This window comes from Dermacentor andersoni, chromosome 7 (assembly GCF_023375885.2).
Source record: "Dermacentor andersoni chromosome 7, qqDerAnde1_hic_scaffold, whole genome shotgun sequence".
Lineage (NCBI taxonomy): Eukaryota > Metazoa > Arthropoda > Arachnida > Ixodida > Ixodidae > Dermacentor > Dermacentor andersoni.
Genome location: NC_092820.1, coordinates 172,630,637 through 172,653,324, shown reverse-complemented (window position 1 = coordinate 172,653,324; position 22,688 = coordinate 172,630,637). Strand labels below are relative to the sequence as shown.

Sequence of the window (22,688 nt, the reverse complement as noted above, 5' to 3'; positions counted from 1 at the left end):
TTCGCATAACACATGTGATGCTATAGGATACGTAGCATTTCTCAGAGCTGCATAGAGGGGGTCATCCCATATAGCTTCTTACAATTTTAATAAACTGAATGGGACAAACCGTTGCCTTCAAATTTTCTCTACAGACTTACTGATCACAGCTACATAGACACTCATAAAAGCAAATTGATCAGCACACGTTGCCAACAAGCCAGAAATTTTAGGGGGATGTGCTCTTTAAAACTGCAATAGCCATTTGAGCGCGGGGATCTGAATCAATTTGTCACCACTTTCCAGGATGCCATCTGAAAAGAAATTTTTTGAAATACCTGTTTGAGTTATGGATAAAAAAAGATAATGCCATACAGTCCAACCTTGTCATAATAAACTTGCATCCAACAAGAAAATGCCTTCTTTACGTGATATTCGTTATGAGCACATATTTATTATACACTGTTATTGGTGAGAAATGCTATATTTACTTTGTTTTAACATATATGATAATTCATTATATCAGTGTCTATTATATTGAGGTTTGACTAACACTATTGTGAAAGAAATTGCACTTAATGTTTGCCAGTATGCTTACAGTAGCATATTCTGTGCAGAGCTTTCTGAAAAATACTTCCTATAAAAAGAAAGTGCAACACAATGTGTTAAAAAAAAATAGAACACCTAAGGCATGCAGACACGAACACAGGTTTATTCCTCTCCTCAATGTCAGAACAAGCACTGCTCCCTTCAGACACAAAACTGCACCCGCTGCATCAACTGAGACTTTCTTGGAGCTTTAAGTGTTTCTTGCAAACCACAACTTTTCACCACTAGGTAGTGTGTCACAGGTACTACTCACAAACAAAACTTGTACGACGAGAGTCCAAGCACCAGCATATTTTTTTATAAACAAGTTCTTTATTTATGTCTGTATAACAACAGCCCCAATGAACAATTCCCCACCAGTATATAAAAAAAGAAAAAAAAAAAGGAAAACACTGCTCGCCTTAATTTACTCTACATCTTTTTTATAGAGTCTCTTGAAAGACAAATAATGCACACTCACTCTTGTGAAAAAAATTTCAATATGAAGCACAATATAAAAACACTACTCCCTCACAGCTACGGCCGCGAGACGGAGCTTATCACTAAATCACCCACAGCGCTTGATCCCGGGCCTCGCAATAAAAAGAGTCACTTGGCATATACACAAAATGAATACAGTGCCCTGATGCCTCCGACTTTTGAGGGCCATTCCTGTGTATTAGAGGATGAGTGGCCGGGCATCTTAGGCGTAATAACTGGGCGAAACCAGCAGGTCTGTGATGACCGCCAGCTGGTCGTCGGTGAACTTGACCTTGTGGTCACGCCAGTTGTCGTGGTGAGTACGTCGAAAGTTGGACAGCGTCTTCTTGATGGTGGCCTTCGGCAATGAGACGAAAAAATAAAGCAGCAACACTGAGTCAGGTGTCCAAAAGGCACAGGCATGGTTGGGCACAAAAGCCTATGGGACACACAATTGGAAAAAAAAAATTTGTTGTCACAAAACCTGCGCACATAGCTTTAAATTCAGAGCTTCTGCATGTATTAACCTTATACCCCTGTCAAATAGGCACACGCTTATTCCATTAAACTCCTACGCCTTTACATCTAAGGAGCTCTGCTCCGTGTCACACAATCTCCTTTCAGCCAAGGAAATTAAATGGAGATTTTGGTAAAGGGAGTTTGGCAATGACCAGTATGGCTGGACGGAGTACTCTAGTTCCCAGATAGCTACAGCTGCGAAGAAAACCACGATAATAAAATTGTTTTAACTGGCTCACTTAAAGTTTTACTATTATATTTTTTTTGCATTGGTTTATACACTGCGTAACGAGAGTTTTTAATTTGTTTTTAAGGACATAGCGCCTGCACCCTCTACAACAATGCTTCACCAAGCCACATGGGGAAATGTTGTTCCGTCATTTAATTTGCTTATGCGTTTCATCACTCATCTGGAAGCAGTTAAGCTCACCACAAAGACACATACACACATGATTACACAGCACAGAATCCCAACTCAAAGCGCACCAGTCGAACAATGTGACCCCCACGCCCACGCTGCCCCCGTACGAAAGCAGGCGCGCAGTGTGGCCAGCATTGCTTTCACCTTCGCTATGGTTGAAAAACATAAATCTTACGGTAACATATAGCAAACTTTCTCACTGTGACTTTATTAGATTATATAAGGCATTAAAAAAAAACTGCCTTTAACGGCGGCTATATGTGTAAGCAGTTGCATGCAGAAGTAAGCGCAGCAGCATCATTTCTGTCCCATGTGGCGCACGTCAAAAGCTGGCGTTATGCTGTCTAACACGGCCGCAAACTCCACTGCCGTAAATCTCTATTAGGGAGTTTCATGTCAACGGAGTTCACGGGTGCCCATATGACAGGGGTATTAGTGACCTATGCATTGATCAGTTAAATTAAACGCACCATGCTTTAAGAGCAGGAATTGACATTTGTTGTTGAACCCATGCCCCCTAAACTGTTGTGGCTGGCTGTGCAATGACTCGTGTTTTACCTATAGAAACTTGAAAAGCTCTCATGCTCACCGCTTCTTTATTCTTGCTAATTTTCACAGCAAGATAGTGTTTTCTCATCTAGATTGTATAACACTTGGCACTGTTACTTAACTGCCTGCATTGTCAAACAATGTTGCCCAAGATAAATGCAAAGTTGTCTTTGTCTAAGCCTCTTGCCAGAAATAGTATCTGGAACATGACAGCTATGACATCACTTGGTCACAAATGGTGTCTACTGTCTGGTAAAGCACTGCCTTTGAGGACCAGGCAAGTAAGTGCAAAGTGTTATGTTGAATGACAGGGCCATAAAGTTCAATCTCACAGTAAAATTTCCACATGAACAAAGCAGAGGTAAATGTAAATTTCTTTTGAAGCTTTTAAGAGAAAAACACAAGTCACTATGTATTAAATGTGTTATTTTTTAAAATCATTACCAGTCCCAAGGATAAGGACAAATTTCAGTTTCTTTTCATATTCGTATGTTGACACGTGATTCTGGAGTAGTTTAGTCCAAGATATGAGGTCTTTCAACATGACTCATTTAAAAGTGTTTGTACAACAATTTCCAATATATGAGAATAAAACAGCATCCTTCACATTTGCATCCTTACTTTCATTATTATTACTCTATGTTCCCAACAACATGTTACCTCACATTTTTCTTGAATGACACACTTCTCTATATTCATGCCAATATATATTACAGGGATCCCTCCAACAACCTTACATTTCTGGGGTGTCACTTAAATATGCCTGTTTGCGCTATTGACCATATTTATTCAACTATAAAGCAGTCGTGGTTAGTATAAGGCAAGGGTGCCAGTTGAGGGATTTGAGAAAAAGAACTTAAGTATCCACACTAATATAAGGCGATATAGAGTAGCCAATGAATTATTTATACTTGGTGAGGCCTGCCCGAAATACGGAGCAATCTGAAGCCCCTGGAATAATCTGTGCAGGTCATATACAAAATTCGCCTTGAGGTGTCACTTGCTGGCAGTGCAAATTTCGCCTTATGTTGCAACTTTACGGCAGTGCGCGCTGCACTGCTATGAACGCACCCTTCAAGGTGAAATTCACAATAACTGGCACTCTGCCTTTAGCGTTAAATTTTTCCAATTCTTGGTATGGGTTATTCGCGAAAAAATACAGTACTGCCTCACCTACCAAGGTTTATTAGTTTCTACAATTTGAGCTGCCATCTAAATCTGTATTCCTGGAAATGTGGCACTGCAGCCACCGTTGTTAGTGACAATCTATCAGTCTTGCATGTAAGGCAGGGGGCGACTTCGAAGATAGGGATTCTAGGAAAAAACCCCGCCTTACATTCGAATAAGTACAGTAGGTAGTAGAATAGACTGATTGATTGAGTGGTTATTAATAGCAATTATTGGCATTTTACATCCCAAAGCTTCCCAGTGTAGTGGAAGGTTCTGGATTAATTTTCGAATACTGAACATGTGCAAACACATAAACGCTTTTGTATTCACAGTATGTCATGACGCATTTAAATCAACTTTAGCCAAAATCGTGGGGGCATACCGGAATGGGCGGTGGTTCATTGAGGTGGTCACCCAGAAGGACGAGGACCTCGGGCATAAAGGGCGGCACGTCGTAAGGGAATGCATTAACACACGCACACAGACCCAGGATGCCCGCATGGCGCTCGATCAGGTCACACGGCTCCAGCGGCGTTCGTGCCCCACTTCTGGCCCGCTTCGTCCGTTTCTTGTGCATGCACTGGGCCTTGAACACCGCCTACATATGCACATAAAACATGTCAGAATGGGTATGCAGGCACACAGCACCAAGTGGGCATACCTACTGTTTCAGATCAGACAATGCGAGAGATCCAGCTAGTTGGTATCCCATGACCAAACTTTTTTAGTATGCAGAAACCACGAACACAAGAGGGATAAGACAAGCACAAGTGCAAACTTTCAACTAAAGCTTTATTACTAAGGATATGTTATCTGTACATATAGCAACCATACATAGAACTCTCACCAAGGAAAAGAAACAAACAGAAGGTGACAACCACGGCATGTATCAAAGTGGGAAATAAAACGGATCATGCGCCAGGATCTGTGCATCTGCTGTCACCTGCACACGTTGCACCAAAATACCGCAATTCTTTGTTTAACAAAGCAATGATTAGCAATGCCATCTATCCCCTACTCCACCCGCCTGCTTATTCTTATCCACCACAAGGTGTGGAAGAGAAGGAGCAATGTCAAGGAATGCAGTGGTTGCCTTGTAGCAGACAAGTTTCCTTGTTGGAATGTCGGCTTCAGAAACAGCTCTTGTTCTAGAAAAGTTGATTAGTATTCGGCTAGTTGGTTTTCCATAATTGAAGTAGTAACTTAGCGTGATAAAAACACAGAAACAAGAAAGGTGGACAAAGACAAGCGCTCTTGTTCTTGTTCAAAGCTCTTGTTCAACCATTGTTTATCACTTGAAATGAAATGAAACGTTAGTCAATGTAGCGAAAAACAGTTGTTTCCTGCTACATTGACTAACATTTCATTGCATACCCAGTGTGTCAAATGATGACATTATATTGGAGAGCAGGGTAGGGGGAGATTGATCAAACGTAGAAGTTAAGGTTATCAACCAAAAAGTAACAAAAGAAACATATTACAGAGTAGCAAATATGTATCACCAACACAGCATTTACAAAAAGTCACTTACATAAACAAATACGTCACCGGAAATGACAGTCGCAACATCACATACAGTTCATTCCATTTCCTTAATGGTTTGCAGAGGGAGTGTGAAAGGGGGGGGGGGGGGGGTGAATTGAACAAATGTGAACAGACATCTTGAACAAAGCCATGCTTTGTAGAAAAATGCTAAGAATTTGAAACTATATTGAAATTTGCAAGTTGTAGCGCGGCCAGGGAACAAGGACGCGAGAAGGCACAAAAGAATAAACACACTTCTGATGTCCTCCGAGGAGATAAATGAACTGCGCGGAATTCAAGACAAGGACGTCTTGAATTCTGCGCAGTCCATTTATTTCCTTGCAGTCTGAACCAGCTCACCCAACAACAAGTCGTATTGACTCATGTCCTAGTTCCCTGTTCGCACAGCAACTTGCTTGTTTCAAGGTGAACAACCAACAAGCCCACATGGTCACTCTCATTGAAAACATCTATCTTGCAATTATATTTCCTTCAATTTAACAGCACAGGTAAAGTGCTGCTAGATTTCTTCTTTCAAGCACACTTGAAGTTTGATACCTCTGCCAAACAGTTAAGCTTTAATAAAGATGAAAACTGCCCACGCAAAAGGAGTGATAGCATCTATATTGTCATAACTTACACATCAAAACATCACACAGCTTTTTTTTACATGCACACATACAAATAGAAAGACACAGAAAGTCGAAGTTCCCATTAATTGTCACAACTCATCACAATACTTGTTACCATTAATGCACGAATAAGCAAGTGGAAATCAACAAGCTATGCAATGTCACCTCTATAAAGGATAAATCTTAAAGGGCCTAGCAAGCTTCTTTGTGCACCGCTAAGTTACCAGTACTGTAGAAATAACACAAGATCACATTGCGCAAAGAAAAAAAAAAAGACGACTATATAGCATCTGAAAAGAATATAAAAAAATACTGGCACAATAACTCACCAACAGCCCATCGGTCACCTTGAGGAACTCGCAGTGAAGCAAGCCTCCAAGGGTCTCACTCGCCGTCTCCCGCACCTGGGATAGAATTGTTCTGTCATCTCTCTCAGTCCCCTGGTGGTCACTCGCACAAAAAGCTGAAATTCTTGTCAAACATTTGTATATAACAGTGACAGTGATATTGTTACGTATAAAGAAGTACAGGAATGACTATATAAAAGTATATTTACAAGTGCATATGCATGTAGCCCTACCTAGAACAAACAATTTTTGCCAGGTTATATCGTCGTCCTCCTCACCGTCCCTTCAATCATGATAGGCCTGCTCTTGGCAAATGACATAACTGTTCCGTAGCATTACCCTGGGTGGCAGAAGCACACTGGTAGATCTTTAGCTGTTCTGTAGCAATATTAAGGACAGTAAACTCCACAGAAATTCAAGGAGTATCATTCACAGAAAACACAGTGAACAGTCTAACTCGCAGATCTAAGACATGGCTGCCTGCTCTTTCCCATCCCTTCTTTCAGATTTTGCTGCAGCTTTGCTAACTCACTGTCCCTGTAAAGCTCAATATCATATGTAATTCACACAAGTACTTGGAAGAACTAGGAGTGCTTGCAATGTCAATGTGTATAGCACTTGTGCAGTACTTTGCAATGGCGTTCTTGCCGTTATTGCAAAACCTTACAAAGCTGACCACATGTTACAACTTCATCTGCAGTCACTTATGTTACAAGTCGGGCACCTGCCTCAAATGAAATTACTGGAGTTTTACGTGCCAAAACAACAATATGATTATAAGGCACGTTGGGGTGGGGGACTCGAGATTAGTTTTGACCACCTGGGGTCCTTTATTGTGCACTCAATGCATGGTACGCGGGAGTTTTTGCATTTTGCCCCCATCAAAATGTGGCCGCTGTGGCAGGGATTTGGTCCTGCACTCTCTCAGGTTTAGCAGCCCAATGCAAAGCCACTGTGCCACCAAGTCAGGTGCACTTGCCTCATCCCCTATGTTAACTTTATTTCCATTCTAACTTGTTCTTCCATCGGCTCAAGTATATCATGTGGCATGATATCATTATATGAGTCACAGAATATAAAGCTGCTTTATAAGTGACTGGTTAGGAGGGCAAAAACAGAATGTTACATGTAGCAGAGATGGGCATCTGACAGCGCATTGCAATGACTATGAATAGGTTTTTTTTTCATTTCTTCTCTCTCTCTCTTTTCAGGTGTACCATAATAATCTTCTGAAAAAACGAATTGTCTTCCACCCAACTGCTGCATAGAGCTACAAAGGAAACCGACAGTGAGCTGCTATTTCATAGTGATGCCTTTTTTTATGTTAATGCCTTTTGGTGCTTTTTGCTTTCATAAGTGGCCCTGTTTGATGCTCTGCCCAGTAGTGGAGTGTCACTTGACCACTCATGAACACGAAAAGCACCGAAAGGCATTAGCATCGGGAAAGGCATCGCTGCAAAATCGGGGCCAAGATTTCTGAGAGACCCATATGGGTTCTCTTTGTAGCTTCATCCTACAGTCAGGTGGATGACAATTTTCCCTTTCTCCACTTTGCGGGCTTCCACAGTACTGATTTGCCATAATCATTTCCTGTAAAAATAAATATACGCAAGATTTATTCAGGCATAAACCACAAATCACTGACGGTCTCATATGCATAAATACACCATCCACTCTTGCTGTCACATAAGCGTGTTTCCTAAACTCAGCTAAAAGATAGCAGGCATCCCATGGCTTTGCCATAATGTACTTTGTACAAGCACTTGAAATGCAAATGAACTTCATTAGCTACAGTTGTGTTTCTGTATGTGCATTTATATGAGGTCTTATTCATTGTCCTGATCGAGGAGAGATCCCTGGGTAGTAATGGTCTCAACCCTGGCAGCCTTGAGGTAGCATAAGAAGGTTTACTGGCCAGTTTTCTGTTTCAAAGTTTCCATGTTACGCGTCGCCAGCAATTTATGAAATGTTTCACACCCATCGCTACGGCGATGAGTGGCCTTGTTTAGACCTCTCAAAGGTAGATCTACGACACAAATACATACTTAAGAAAGTGGACGAGGGACAGCTGATGCGAAGGGCATGGTCTCGAGTCCCAACGGCAGCAGGTTGTCTTTTCTTTCACTTTTATTTTCCTTTTCAGTATTAGTTGAATCTCAATATAATGAGAATGAAAATAACAAATCGTTGGATGTAACAAACTCTACCTAAATTTTTTATGCCAATATCAGCGTGTAACAAAGATATGCTTATAGCAAATATTGGATATAATGAATGTACTTTTGTGTTGGAAGTGACTTTCTTACAGCAAGCTTCAACTGTAACTCTGCCTTCACATTAGAAGAGCCAGTTTCATTTATAGTATTTACTCGATTCTAATGTACCCTTGAGTGTAATTTTCTGCGACTAAAAAAAAAAAAAAAAAAAGAGGAAAAAATGAACCCGCCCTCGATTTTAATGTGCGCATGTTTCCCGCGGCCTAAAAAGAAAAGAAAAGTCCTTTACAGTACCGTGCACCTCATCCTTTCATACAGGAATACAACTTTCTCTCATTTGGAAAAACAAACATTTACTTCCAATACACCAATACACTAAAGTTGTGATAAATAAAAGAAGTCGCAGTTTCGCCCAAAAGGCAAAGCATCGATTACGATAGCAAATTAGTAGACAGCTATACTAAAAGTAAGGATACCAATTTTATTGGCCATATAAACCTTTAAACATTCACTTACTAAGTAAATTAACAAGCATGGTGTCACGTGCATAAGCAAGCGTGAACACGTGTCACGCAACGACCGCGGAAACTCTTAATCAAAACGAGAACAAGCACGGTGCGCTTAGGTGCGTAGAGTCTTGTCTCCATCGCAGATCGCTTTAAGATAGGGGCCGCATGGCCGCGCTGTACATAGCAGCCGCCGGAGTCGAAAGCTTCTCCTGCTTGCACTAGTCCTGCAAGCAAGTTTCGGGAACTCCGAACGCCCAAGATGCGGCTCGATTTCAGTTCCTCTCCGCACACATGATCACTTTTCTTTTAATTGCGGCATCGTGATGAACTTGGCATGTCACTGCAGTCGGCACTTCCACACTGATAGCGCAAACGTAGAAAACGGGAAGACAGAAGGTGCACTAACCTAAGCCAAAGGAAGCATTGCCTAAGCACACGTACTATAGCACATGGAGAAAGCTACGGCAACTAGGCTCGAAGCGTGTGCGAGCTGGCCATCTTGAAATGCTGATGACGATATGGTAATGCAGATCTAGGGTCGTACTCGATTCTTAATGCGCATGCTATTTTTGACCCGTTCTATTGGATAAAAAGTGTGCATTAGAGTCGAGTAAATACGGTACACTTCCCTGGTTTTACTGTCTGTTTGCTTCATTTGGTTATTAAGGCGAAAGCCTTGCATGTATGTCTCATTAGTCAGTCTAATATTGAGCGGAAAATGCATCGACAACATGAACGGTACAAAAAGGCTACAAACCCACAACTTTTGATGGGAGTTGAACCCACGCCTTTGGTCGCAGTCGAACCCACAACATCCAGTGTTAATGAAGGCACATCTAATTAACCCTTTCGCTGTCACGGACGTACCGGTACGTCATCGCGCTTCCCCCCCACGGTGTCACTGACGTACCCGTACGTTCTCTATCGTGCGTTCAAAATTTCGCGCCTGAGCGCGAAGCTGGCGCTCCTGAATTGGCCACGCCATCTGTTGACTCTTTCTACAAGTTCGTATATTCTCCCCGACCTGTGTTAATCCATGTATTGAAGAGTACGGTGCGACTGCCACTCCCCATTTTCTCTTTGCTGAGTGGCGCGGTGGCTCCGCGTTCGGTGGATCATGCGTCGCGTGTGTGTGGTTATGGGTTCAAGGGTTGTTCTGCCACCTCTGCTGGTTTGAAGGTTTTTATTTTTCTTCTGTTGGTGTGTCTGCTACGCCGCGTCAAGTTCAGGCGCACGTGCCGTTGCCTCTCCGCAAAGAGTGACTCGATTGCTGCTTTCGCTCTCTCGCCGAACCCTCGCTTCCGACTTGCAGCAGTAAACGTAAAGCCCTTCGAACTTTGTTTAGCCTTTTTCCATCTCCCTCTGTCTTCTTGATCACGCAACGTCCCATTTCTCTCCGTTGTGCGGGTGACTGAAAGCGCATCCTCCCAGCGCGCGGTTACTTTCGGATGGCTGAGCGCGCGGGACCTTCGTCTGCTCATTGGTGCGGTGGCTCAATTCTGATTTAGAATACAAGCCGAGCTCGGATTCGGACTCGGACAGAGTCTCATGCGAGGAAGAGGGTTCCGCATCGTCAGATTCAGATGTTGAACGGATTTTATAGTCAGGCTGATGATGATGATGATGTTTACTAACAGCAGCTGCAGAACACTGAAATGTGCATATAGCATTGACTACGTTATTTGTATACCAATCATAATCAAAAATAAATTGCTATGTTCATTCCCTGTTATGCTCGTTCCCTGAAACCAAGCCGACACTGGGGGTGCGTCACGGCCAGAAAGGTCCGACAGCGAAAGGGTTAAGGGATAATTAAGGCACTCGAACCCACAACCTTGGGTGAAAGTCATACCCTCAACCTTCAGAATTACAAGGGATGACTAAGCGATCTAAGAGGATGAGTAAGCGAATTAAGAGAAATGACTAAGCAAAGTACAGTAAGCGAATCAAAAGGGGATGTGCCCTTCATGCGTCCATATTTAATGAATAGGCACTTGGATTTTTGCCTTCGTCTTAGGAATAGCATAAGAGATCCTGAGAATTTTTATTCATTCTCCTTTATCGCTTCCCCATACAGTGTATCACACAGCAATTTCTTGAGCACAGACAGGCTCACCTCCAGGCGCTCATCCTTAAGCAAGGCCAGCGTGTGCCCTATGACGGTATCCCTCCACTCAGAGCAGCTCTGCATGGTAAACAGGTTGGTGAACACCAGGAACTGCAGCAGGTTGCAGCTGGCTGCCCGCGAATGCCAGTGTGGGCTCTTTATCACCTGCACATGTCAACACAACGTGGCATTGTTTAGGGTGACATCTCCAAGGAAATGCTTGCGTCATCCCCAGCGCACACTAAGCCAATGACCAAGCTTGTGCACTTTAACGACAACACGGTTACTGGTTTAATGGGATGTAGCAACCTCAACACAGTACAGCTCAAAGTGTGCTATATAACATTCAGGAATGAAACTAAATAAATTGAGTTTGTTATTAGGAAAAATTCTATCCAGTTGTCTTTCAACATAACTTGGCCACACCTCTGACCATGCTATGAAAAAATGAAGCCAACACAGTATGCACATGCTGCTATAGTAAGAAATACAAATTTAATTCCAAAAATTTCAACAAAGGAGTAAAAGCAGCGGGACCTCTTTACTGTTGAAACATTATGTTGGCCTCTCTAACGACAGTATGCGCTAATTACCTGAGCACACTGACCACTGCTGAACTGACCCTTAGTCACAGCCTGCCACAATTAGGTTTAGTTAAAGGGGCCCTGAACCAACCCTCGGGCTTGGTGAAATAACATAGTTTTGCTGTTGTACATGGTGCATGGAGCTTGCAAGCGGATTGCGAAGTCACCCCCTTTCTCTCAAACGCTCTTTTTTCAACAGAAGGCCCTGTCCTCTCTCTCTTCTACATGCACCATTTTGTCACCGGACGCACTATTCCATCATTTCCTTAGACAGCTGCTATTGGCCAATAGCTGACATCAAATTGCTGTCGGCTACATGGCGTAGATACCACGGCTGCCGCCACGAGTCCACTGGCTAAGCGCACTGTGGCTCACTGAGGACAACGGCATTTGGCTTACGTTTAGTGCGTCGTAGGCACCAAAGGCGGAAGTCGTGCCGTCTAGGTTAACAGCCAAAATGAGATTTTAACTGTGCGCCACGGTGACATTTAGAAGGCAAAGCGTGTCTCTTGTGTCTGTTGTTTTGCGCTAAACAAAGTAATTATGCAGTTAACCTGCCCATGACACAGGGGTAACGCTGATGATTAACATAGAGTGGATTAGGGCTAGTACGTAAATCATACTTCAACTACAGTGTATTGTTTGCTGTATGTGTCCCTTCCGTTCTGTCTTAAAGGGACACTAAAGGCAAATATTAAGTCAAGCTAAAGTGACAGATTAGTGCTCAAGAATCTCTAAGGCGTCAATATAATCGTGAACAGAGCCTTAATAATAAAATAATTGAGGTAAATGCGGGACATGGTTAGAGACTTCCCCGGGACGTTCAAGTACTTGCCTGATGACGAAAGCACTCCTCAGTTAAATTCTGTAACTAGTACTCAACTATTCCTTGCAAAAAACATCCTTGTATTGTATTATAATATGAAATAAAACATCCTTGTATAGCATTATAAGATGAAATAAAATGCTGCTTGTCCAGTTCTATTTCATTCTTTCGAAAAAAGAACTCATTGAAATTACCTTTGACAACGATGCGCGCGACTGAAAGGTTTCATTTTTGCTCGACTCCGTGCTGCCAATGTCTTCGCATTTGACTAGTTTCGTTATCACGTAGTGCTGCGCTGGTTTTGCTGGCTCATGAAACTCACACAAACTGCAAGTAGCAGAGAATTCAACTTCCATGTGATGTCGCGGAATGCCCACACGGTCTATGCCACTTGACCAAAAAGCAGCTGACGCGGCGAATCTACCCCTCCATCTTGGCTCGGTACCGCCATCTGTCGGCTACCGTTTTACTCACCAACAGCAGCAAAGGGTGGTGATGGCGTATTCAACGTCACCACTCCCCCGGTTGGGTGGCAGGAGATTTGAGTATTGAAAATGGCACTCGGACCCTTCAGATGCAATTTTCTCGTAAACCAAGTCTTTTCTTGGTGCAAAAGAAGCGTGGCGAGATTTCTGGAATGGTATTTAAACAATCTACGTCGACTTACTATATGCGTTTTAGTGTCCCTTTAAGCACACTGTTTGCAAGTTTAGGTACAAATAACCCGCAATGCTCGTACCTCGCCTATGGTGGCCAGGGCAGCCCGGATGCTCTCAGGTGGCAGCAAGGCATTGCCCAGAAGTGCTAGGGCAACTGCGCAATCCTTCTGCAACTCTTCATCCGTCTGATCGTTCTGCATCTGGCACAGCTGCAGAGAAGGCCACATCCAGACTACAATGCTGACTCATGTCACTGCAGACTTCTTGGAACCACAGGGCCTTCTATGTTTGTTTGTTTTGAAATACCCTAGTTTTGGTCACACAGACCAAACAGGCTTCCAAGAGAAAAACAGAAAAAGAAAACAGAAAAAAAACTGAAAAAAAAAAAAGACATTCAAAGACATCCCAAGTTCCAGCGCATGACAATTAGAACATAACAAAATGAGCAATGATTGGTTAGGTACCACTTTTTTATGCACTACATGATGCAACAAACCTATTTTGCAAAAAGGCCAGTGTAAGCTCTTGCAAAATTTTACACATGCAACATATTTCGGTTAACCAGTCTTATATTAAATCCTTTTTCTTAAATGCTTTTAACTGTATGGCAACATTATTGAGCAATAGCACATTTTCGAGACACTACTACCCGCTTCCCGCCCACGGAATTACAACACTAAGCAAGACAAAGGCTGGAAAACTAAGGTTGGTCTGGCATCATCGAAATTATCATGATGTCATGACACTGAGCGATGTTTGCTGTTGCCATGTAGCAATAAGGCTAGGTCTGGTCGTGTTGCTCATAAAAAACAAGCTGAAGTGCTGTGCCCATTTCTTTTGGTTACACTTACATATGGCAGCCATGTCTATCACAGGAGTGGAGCCAGCCACTATATGATGTCATGACATATCCACTGCCCGGCTACAAAAACCAAAACTAGTTCGTAGAAACAATTATGACAGTAAAGTATTTAGCATACTCTGGTGCTTGACAGTATATTTCCTATTTCCTATCGTTTAATGAATCTGGACCTTTACATTACACAAAAAGGAACACGAAAAAAGAAAAGAAAAAGAAGGTAATTCCATGTCAGCACTCCTTTAAATGGCTTAACTGCCTGCTTCATCTGGCAGAGCAGAGAAAGAAAAGATAGGTTCCCATGATTGCAAACTGACAGTGCACAGCTTGCTCCTATTTCATACTAAAATCCACACAATATTAGTGTGTTATTTTGATCTTGATTGTTTCAGCATTGCCTTGTTTAAGCATTGTCAACTAAGCGCACTGAACAAAGGGGGTTCACCACAGGCATTTATTTATAAATATCAAGAACAGGGAGTGAAAGTGTTCACACCAGTTACTGCTTCCCAGAGAACTAGCATGAACTGGTTAGATATTCCAGAGCAACTGATGGGTTACAAAAGACACTTTAGTGATAGGCTCCAGATTGCTTTAAACCACCTGGGGATAATTAACAGGAACCCAAAGCACAATATTTGAACGCTTTTGCATTTTGCACCAGAATGTGGCCACAGGGGGCCACAGGGAAGCGAAGCGCCATATCCACTGAGCAAGCCACCATGATAGCTAGCATAATCATTTCCATTAGCACTTTTCCCTACTATAATACAGCTTCCTGCATATTTCACTGCGTATGTTCGAAAAAAGATTTTGCGCTCACTGTTGCACTGTTCCTGCTCATATTTTGCATAAAGATTACATTTCGGAGTCTATGTTATTTACATAGTATAACACTTGGCACAGTTAATTGCCTGGTTATTAAGAAAAAAAATTCAAATTTGTCTGCGCTTATAGAGATGCGAGATGCTGCCGCGACGGTACAAGCATAAACTTGTTTCACCGTCTGCCAGCAGCTGCAAAAAGCAGCGTTTCAGGGAGAGCTGCCACATGTTGCCCACTTCTGGAACACGTGACTGGCCGCTCAAGGTACTTTGCATGTATTCGTGGGCTTCTTTCATGCTCTGAAAAACACTTTTATGTAGCATGTATTGCGCAACAGAAAGCTGTATCAGGAGTTTCCATGTTGCTCAACAATTTTCTCATTGACACATTTAATCTAATTAATTAATTGGTTAATTAATTAAGACTATCTAACTAGGTGGAAAGCAAAAAATGATCTGAGTATTTCAGGGCGATGGCAAACGACCCTACCTTGGTTCTCTGGCCGTAGTGTTTAAATATTTCTAAAGTTTGGTTTGAGTTAAGTGAAACGCCCTGTGCATCGAGTATGGTGGTGAACGCGAGTTCGGTATATACGTAGTGTAGTGCTACACTTTTGCGAATTAATTCTAAGAGGATGTTAAAACTGCTCGATATAGACAATAATTTGATATGCTGGGTTAGATATATCCGAGATTGACTGTAATATTAACATCTTTTATTTATGCAGCTTCCATGTGCTGTGGTGTTCTCACAATCAAGATTTAATCACCCCTTGCACACTCGTGGCAGCTTGCATAGGAGATGGTAAAATCTGGCTTCTCGCGAATGCCATGATGCACAAAATTCTGATGCCAGGTGTATAACAGGACACTCACCACGGGGACTACTCTGAAGATTTCTGGAGGAGCCGCGCTTGGGGACTGAGACACACTGGCCAGGATCCACTTGCAGACTGTGACAAAGCAAAATGCACATGGTTCATCTCAACACCACTGCCTGGTCCTTTATTCCACGGCTTTGATACTCCTCACATATGTAAGACACAGTAGGTGTTCTCCCCCGTTCATTTTATCTCAATCTTATCAGAATATTTAAATACTGGCTGTAAGAAATATAACATTTCCTTATCTCGTCTCCAGCTTATCAGATCTTTAAAATATATGTATGTAAGAAATACGAGATTTTAGAATCTTATTAGAATTTGAAAATAATGTTGCCTGTACATAATATATCAAGTGTTATCCTAAATCCTGAATACCAGAATATTAATACTACTTTGTATCCTAGAATTCCCAGGTTTTTAAATGTTCTCATTATCTCATTCTTACAAAAATTTTAGAATATTGTCTCTATTCAACCTTTAAAACATTTTTTTTCTTGTAAGCAATACCAGGGCTATTTTTTAAATCATCTCAGAACTTTTAAATATCGTCTGTATGTACACCAGGTGTTCTTTCTTGACCTTACCTAAATCAATTTCAAAACACTGCATAAAATACCATGTTTTTTTTCTTATTCTTATCAGAAAACCATAATGTTAACTGCAGCAGATAGCAAAATTATATTGCTTGAGGCAGATTACTTGAAGAGGAAGACATTATATATATGTAGCGTAACACTGCTGTCACTCTGGGACTTTGTGCACGAGGTGGATATTGGCCATCATTTATCTCCCTTTCCTTCTATTTACTCTACTCCCCTGTATAGGCCTTCGAGCCAGTCCTTTTCTATGTAAGGATTTATCAATCAATCAATATGTGTAGCTGTTAGCAACATTTCATTAAATAACTTTACTGATCACTTTAGGCCACATGCTGCGACTGATGTATTGAATGCAGTGCGTTTAAAATGCACACCTATTTAGAACAAATTTGGAAACTAGCACAAGTCTTTAAAAGGTTTCACTGTCAAACCTGTGCCAAAATGTGTCATTCTTCCCACGACTTTGTCAAACAAAATACAGTAAACCCTCGTTATAACGAACTGAATGGGACGGCAAAAAAATTTAAATGTAAGCGGTGATTCGATAAAAGTAACTACCCCTTAAAGCTAAGAAAGCAGAGCCGAACTAGCACAACTATGTACTATGAGTACTATGAGTACTATGAGTACAACTGAGTACTATGGAAGTCCAATGCAGGTGTCACGTCCTGCATTTTCGATCGTGATTAAGCCATATTGGGATAAAATTTCTTGATCATGACTGGCTCCTTTGTACAAGTTGTGGGAGGGAGCCAATCACAGTCAAGAATTTCGATACAGATCAGGCTCTTGAAAGTGGCTGTGTGACACTGGTATAAATGCGAGATATTCAAGGAAAAAAACCTTTATTGAGGTGCAAAAAAGGTGTTCAGCTAGGTCTGCTGGGTGGTTTTGCTGTGTGCAAGCAATGCCTGCTATAGTTTGTTCAGGCACTGCATGAGGTCATGGTTGCCGCTAGTGCATTCAACTTTGTTTCACAACAGACAAGAGCGCTCCTGTGTCTGAGGCACTGTTGGTAGTATATCCCAAGGGTACACGTTATCGTCCTCATTGGGGCTACCGAGAACCGAGTACTATTTAGGCATCCCTAAATGCGGCGACAGCGGGAATGTCAGTGTCAGCCGACACGAATGAGTTGAACTTGCCTTCCACCTCTTTGCCAATGATTCTGTGCACAGCTTTGTAGTGATCGTTGCAAATCTGGTGATCATTGGCAGGCTCATCTAAGTGCGGCCGGGAAAAACAGACATGAGCACAACAGTTTGTAATCTTTGCAAATGCCAGCTCTTTTTATAAATGGTTTAACAGATGTATGGCACCAAGCAGGTTGATGCCTTAGCCCTTGTTGGCATCATACGCAATGAGCATGTGTTGCAAGGGGCTCTTGCGGTGTAGCTTTTGTGTGGTCTTAATACTGCCCTGATTCACATGTTGCAATACTGCGGTTGTGTTTGCTGGCAGAATCTCCAAAGTGATTGCTTTGAGATTGTCAATCTTCTCATGGCTGGCACAGTTGTCAGCAACAAAAAGCACATGGCAATGCTTTACCTTGAACTTAACATCCAAGAGAGGCACATACTCTCCATAAACTGCTGCAGTCATCAAAGCACGTTTATTGTTTTCATATATGCAGTCTTTAGGCATCGTTGAGTTACGGAAGCAACACGGCTCCACCGCCTTTCCCAGTATCAACAAAGAAGCCTGTCCTCACCGGTCACATTTGCACCGAACAGCACTGTTCCTTGCTGTTCCATGCTCCTTGCTTTGTTTGCCTCCCAATGGAGATTCATCTGGTGTAGGTGGTAACTGTCTTCCCTTCATATTGCTGAAGTAGGGAGCTCAGCTAATAATTGCGCCATCCCTCCTTGGGGTCACAGTCCATGCCTGCACTCTCGCCAACAATCAATTCCAAGGACCCGCCGTTTCGTTGCTTGCCCGTTTGGAGGGCTAGAGCTTCAACTTTTGTGGCCAGAGCAGATCCATTCATGGGGATGTTCGCACTTCTGGTGTGTTTCAGCCACTGAAAGAAGCGCACTCTCCACTTCAGGATACTTTGAATCATGGTTGTGCTTTTGTTTGGCTGAGAGCCGATGACTTCCTTGTTCTTTAGTACAGTTGACAACGTTGAATGCGGTATGTCGCATTGCTTTCCAGTTTCGCATTTCTGCTGGTCGGCCTTTTCCACCTCACATTCAAAAGGAACATTTTGTTCCAAGGTAAGACACTTTTGTGCGGGTACTGGCAGCGCCACTTCCAATTGAAGACCACAAAAGCACATATGAGGCACATATACGAAAACAACCCACAAACTGCACGTTCACAAAGCCTGCACCAACCAATGCATGTGCGCAGGCAAGCGCAGAGGAAGTAGTGCATCTTGGTTTGGGTGACTTTGGGCATGCCATGCGCTTAGAAGGCAGCGCAGAGTAACATTTGTCTGTTCCATTATGCACTTTGCGCACTACTTCCACAGTGCCACTTGCCACTTATAACGCATGAGCACAGCATGGAGGAAAAGGATGTGCAATGAAGAGGCTGAGGGTCGCTTGCTGGCGCAGCATGGAAGGCGCCAAGTGCCGCCGTGAGTGTGCGCATGCCCCGTGCCAGTTTGCTCTAAGCGGAGCAGCTTGTTGGTACGCTTCGAGCAATCCACGTTAAAATGGATGTGTTTGGGGTGGAGACTGGGAGAAATTTCAAATCAGGCGCACACGAGTAAAGCAGCTTCGTTATAACAACTGTACCTGCTTAAGCTGCATAGTAGTTATCTGAGAAATTTTGTAGTACAATTTTGGAACACACATATTGAAACTGGTGTAGGCCTCAGAAATGTTTCAAGTGGATACGCCTTGCAAGCTAACTGGCTCCAGTTATTATATTGCCAGATGTCTCATAATCAAATTAGTACCTAGTTAATTAGCAACCCTAGTGAAATAGTAAAAATGCTACATACCTAATTATTCATCAAGACTTTTCATGAAAGGAATGGGTAACTCTTCGAGTAGTCTAGGTAAAGGAATAGAATTGTGCCATGTGCCACAGTCGACAAAAAAATTGTGTTAGGATTTTAAAAAAGAGCACCAGTTATTCTGATATGAATGCTTGCAGAAGAAAGTAGCTAGAAAGAAGATAAATGAGAGGATATATTTCCATGTCAAACTTCCCACAGCAGGCAGAGTAAGTATAACAGATGACTTGAAAACGGCAAAGATTAAAGGACATATGGCAAGATAACATGTGAATATAAAGGTACTCTTTCACACTAAATATAAGCTTTTTTTTTTTTGACAAGCACACTAATTTCCCCCTGAGGTAGCAGAAAATGGTGTGTGAAAACAAGTACTTCTAAGTGCAATTCAACTGTTTTTTTTTTCAAGCAATTAAAGGCCAAAGCCCGTGGCATAGCACACACCGGTCTGCAGAAGGCGGGAAGCTGCCTTGCGCTCAGAAGTCGCTTGACCGTCATGACAGGCCACATCATTCCGGTGATTGTTTGTTGTTGACGAGTTAGATGGAGGCTCATCACTGGCAGCATCAGTTAGAGGTGCCAGAACTGACATCACGTAGTCCATAAAACGCAACCTCCGTGGCACCAGGGTCAGCGAAGCTTGAAACATGGGCAGCTGCACGTCGTACAGGAAGATGTTGCATAGCAGACTGAAAAGAGAGAGCGCAGAGTAAGTGGAAAGCAGACACTAGGTAATCATCATCATCATCATTATCATCATCATTCTATTTTATGTCCACTGCAGGACGAAGGTCTCTCCCTGCGATCTCCAATTACCCCTGTCCTGCGCCAACCGATTCCAACTAGCACCTGCAAATTTCCTAATTTCGTCATACCACCTAGTCTTCTGCCATCCTCTACTGCGCTTCTCTTGGTATCCATTCTGTTACCATAATGGTCCAACGGTTATCTAATCTGTGCATTACATGACCTGCCAAGCGCCATTTTTTTCTCTTTATGTCTATTAGAATATTGTCTATACCCGTTTCTCTCTGATCCAAACCACTCTCTTTCTGTCTCTTAAAGTTATGCCTAGCATTCTTCGTTCCATTGCTCTTTGCGCGGTCCTTAACTTGTTCTCCAGCTTCTTTGTCAGTCTCCAAGTCTCTGCCCCATATGTCAGCACCAGTAAAATGCACTGATTGTATACCTTCCTTTATCAATGATAACGGTAAGCTCCCAGTCAGAAACTCACAATGTCTGCCGTATGCGATCCAACCCATTTTTATTCTTCTCTGAATTTCCTTCTCATGGTCAGGGTTCCCTGTGATTAGTTGACCAAGGTAAACGTACTCCTTCACAGACTCTAGCGGCTGACTGGCGATCTTGAACTCTTGTTCCCTTGCCCGGTTATTTATCATTATCTTTGTCTTCTGCCTATTAATTTTCAACCCCACACTTACACTATCCCTGTTAAGGTCCTCAATCATTTGTTGTAACTTGTACGCAGTATTGCTGAATAGAAAAATGTCATCAGCAAACCGAAGGTTGCTGAGGTATTCGCCGTCGATCCTTACTCCTAAACCTTCCCAGTATAATACTGTAGTGTCGTAGGGCGACACTAGGGGCCCTTAGTTGCATAACTATCAAAGCCATAGAGAGATGGCACCACTGTTGCCAGGGTATATATATGGGTGCTCGCATGAATAAAGAGTCTTGCGTCTGGTGTGATATGGGTTGACATCTGTCTCGTTCTTCTGCTGACCAACACTACAAATACCTTGAATACTTCTTCCAAGCATGCAGTGATTAGCATTGGAGAGATTGTGTCTCCTTGTCTGACCCCTTTCTTTATAGGTATCTTTCTACTTTTCTTGTGTAGAATTAAGGTGGCTGTGGAATCTCTGTAGATATTTTCTAGGGTAGTTGCATAAGCGGTCTGTACTCCTTGATAACGCAATGCCTCTATGACTGCTGGTATCTCTACTAAATCAAATGCTTTTTCGTAATCTATGAAAACCATATAGAAAAGTTTATTGTACTCTGCGGATCTCACGATAACCTGATTAATGACATGGATGTGATCCATCGTAGAGTATCCCTTCCTGAAGCCAGCCTGTGCCCTTGGTTGACTAAGTCCAGTGTTGCCCTTATTCTATTGGAGATTATTTTGGTAAATATTTTATATAATACTGGGAGTAAGCTAATGGGCCTATAATTTTTTAGTTCTATAACGTCTCCCTTTTTGTGGATTAGTATACTGTTTGCATTCTTCGTTTTCTGGGAAACTTGCAGTCGACAGACACTTCGTATAGAGAACCGCCAGTTTTCCTAACATTATGTCTCCTCCATCTTTGATTAAATTGACTGTTGTTCCATCCTCTCTTGCCGCTTTTACCCGTTTCATGCCTTGCGAGGTCCTTCAGACCTCATCTCTAGCTATAGGAGGAGTTTCTGTATACTGTTCATTATTGTTTCAAATAGAATACTCCTGAGTCCTCTGGGTACTGTACAGGTCAGTATAGAATTCTTCCGCTGCTTTTATTATACCTTCGAGATTGCTGATGATATTACCCTGCTTATCTTTCAGTGCATACATCTTGGTTTGTCCTATGCCAAGTTTCCTTCTCACTGATTTCAGGCTGCGTCCATGTTTTATGGCTTCTTCAGTCTTTATCACGTAATTTTGAATATCACTTATTTTCACTTTGTTGATCAGTTTTGACAGTTCCGCGAATTCTATCTTATCTCTTGAGTTCGACACTTTCATCCTTTGTCATTTGTTTATTAGGGCCTTTGTTACTTGGGAGAGCTTGCCTACTGGTTGCCTTGGTGCCTCGCCACCCACTTCAATTGCTGCCTCTGAAGCCAGCCTCATTACACCTTCGCATATATATATATATATACATATATAGACCCAGCAACCGATTTTTCATATGCCCAATAATTCAGACGCCTTCCCGGCACCGCAACGCACTCCCGTAGAGCCAATGTATAAAAATGTCTGAAATTGCAAACTCTGAAACCCTTCGCTGTCCGATTTTCTGAAACTTTTGCCGTGACCACAGGTTCGAAATGGCATTAATCGAAGCCACCATGAATTACCTTGCTGCCTCGAACCAGCACTCTCGCATGTCGATGCAGTGATAGCGATAGCCACCACCGTAGCAAAGCTATGCCTAGCCACCACGACATTCCGCTACCAAGCTTCCTGCTGTTCAGTGGCATGTTTTTCACTGAAAGAATTCGCCACTGAATCTCCACTTTTATCACCCTCGCCGATAGCTTTGAAGTGTGGAAAGAACGGTCAAAGATCAAACATTGCAAATGCCGATTCGCAAAAGTCAGCTTCGCCGCCATACAGCAGTGTTGCGCAGCACAGCATACTGAGAATAAAAAGAAAAGGGGGGGGGGGGGGGCACTGTCACATGACAGACTATGTATTCTTTAATTATACATGCGTGCACC

General features: G+C 42.5%; 1 protein-coding gene across 2 annotated transcripts in view; it reads right to left on the bottom strand.

Moving 5' to 3' along the window:
• Positions 1-880: 880 nt before the first annotated feature.
• LOC126533013 (proteasome activator complex subunit 4A-like) overlaps positions 881-22,688 on the bottom strand; it is a 115,054-nt gene continuing 93,246 nt past the window's right edge. For both annotated transcript variants that reach the window (XM_050180199.3, XM_055071695.2), the window contains exons 34-40: positions 19,686-19,930; positions 15,670-15,746; positions 13,191-13,319; positions 11,051-11,206; positions 6,192-6,266; positions 4,089-4,304; positions 881-1,405 (exon numbers count right to left, since the gene is read on the bottom strand). In XM_050180199.3, coding sequence (XP_050036156.1) covers positions 1,271-1,405; positions 4,089-4,304; positions 6,192-6,266; positions 11,051-11,206; positions 13,191-13,319; positions 15,670-15,746; positions 19,686-19,930 — 1,033 coding nt within the window. In that variant the 3' untranslated portion in view covers positions 881-1,270. The remainder of the gene's footprint in view (positions 1,406-4,088; positions 4,305-6,191; positions 6,267-11,050; positions 11,207-13,190; positions 13,320-15,669; positions 15,747-19,685; positions 19,931-22,688) is intronic.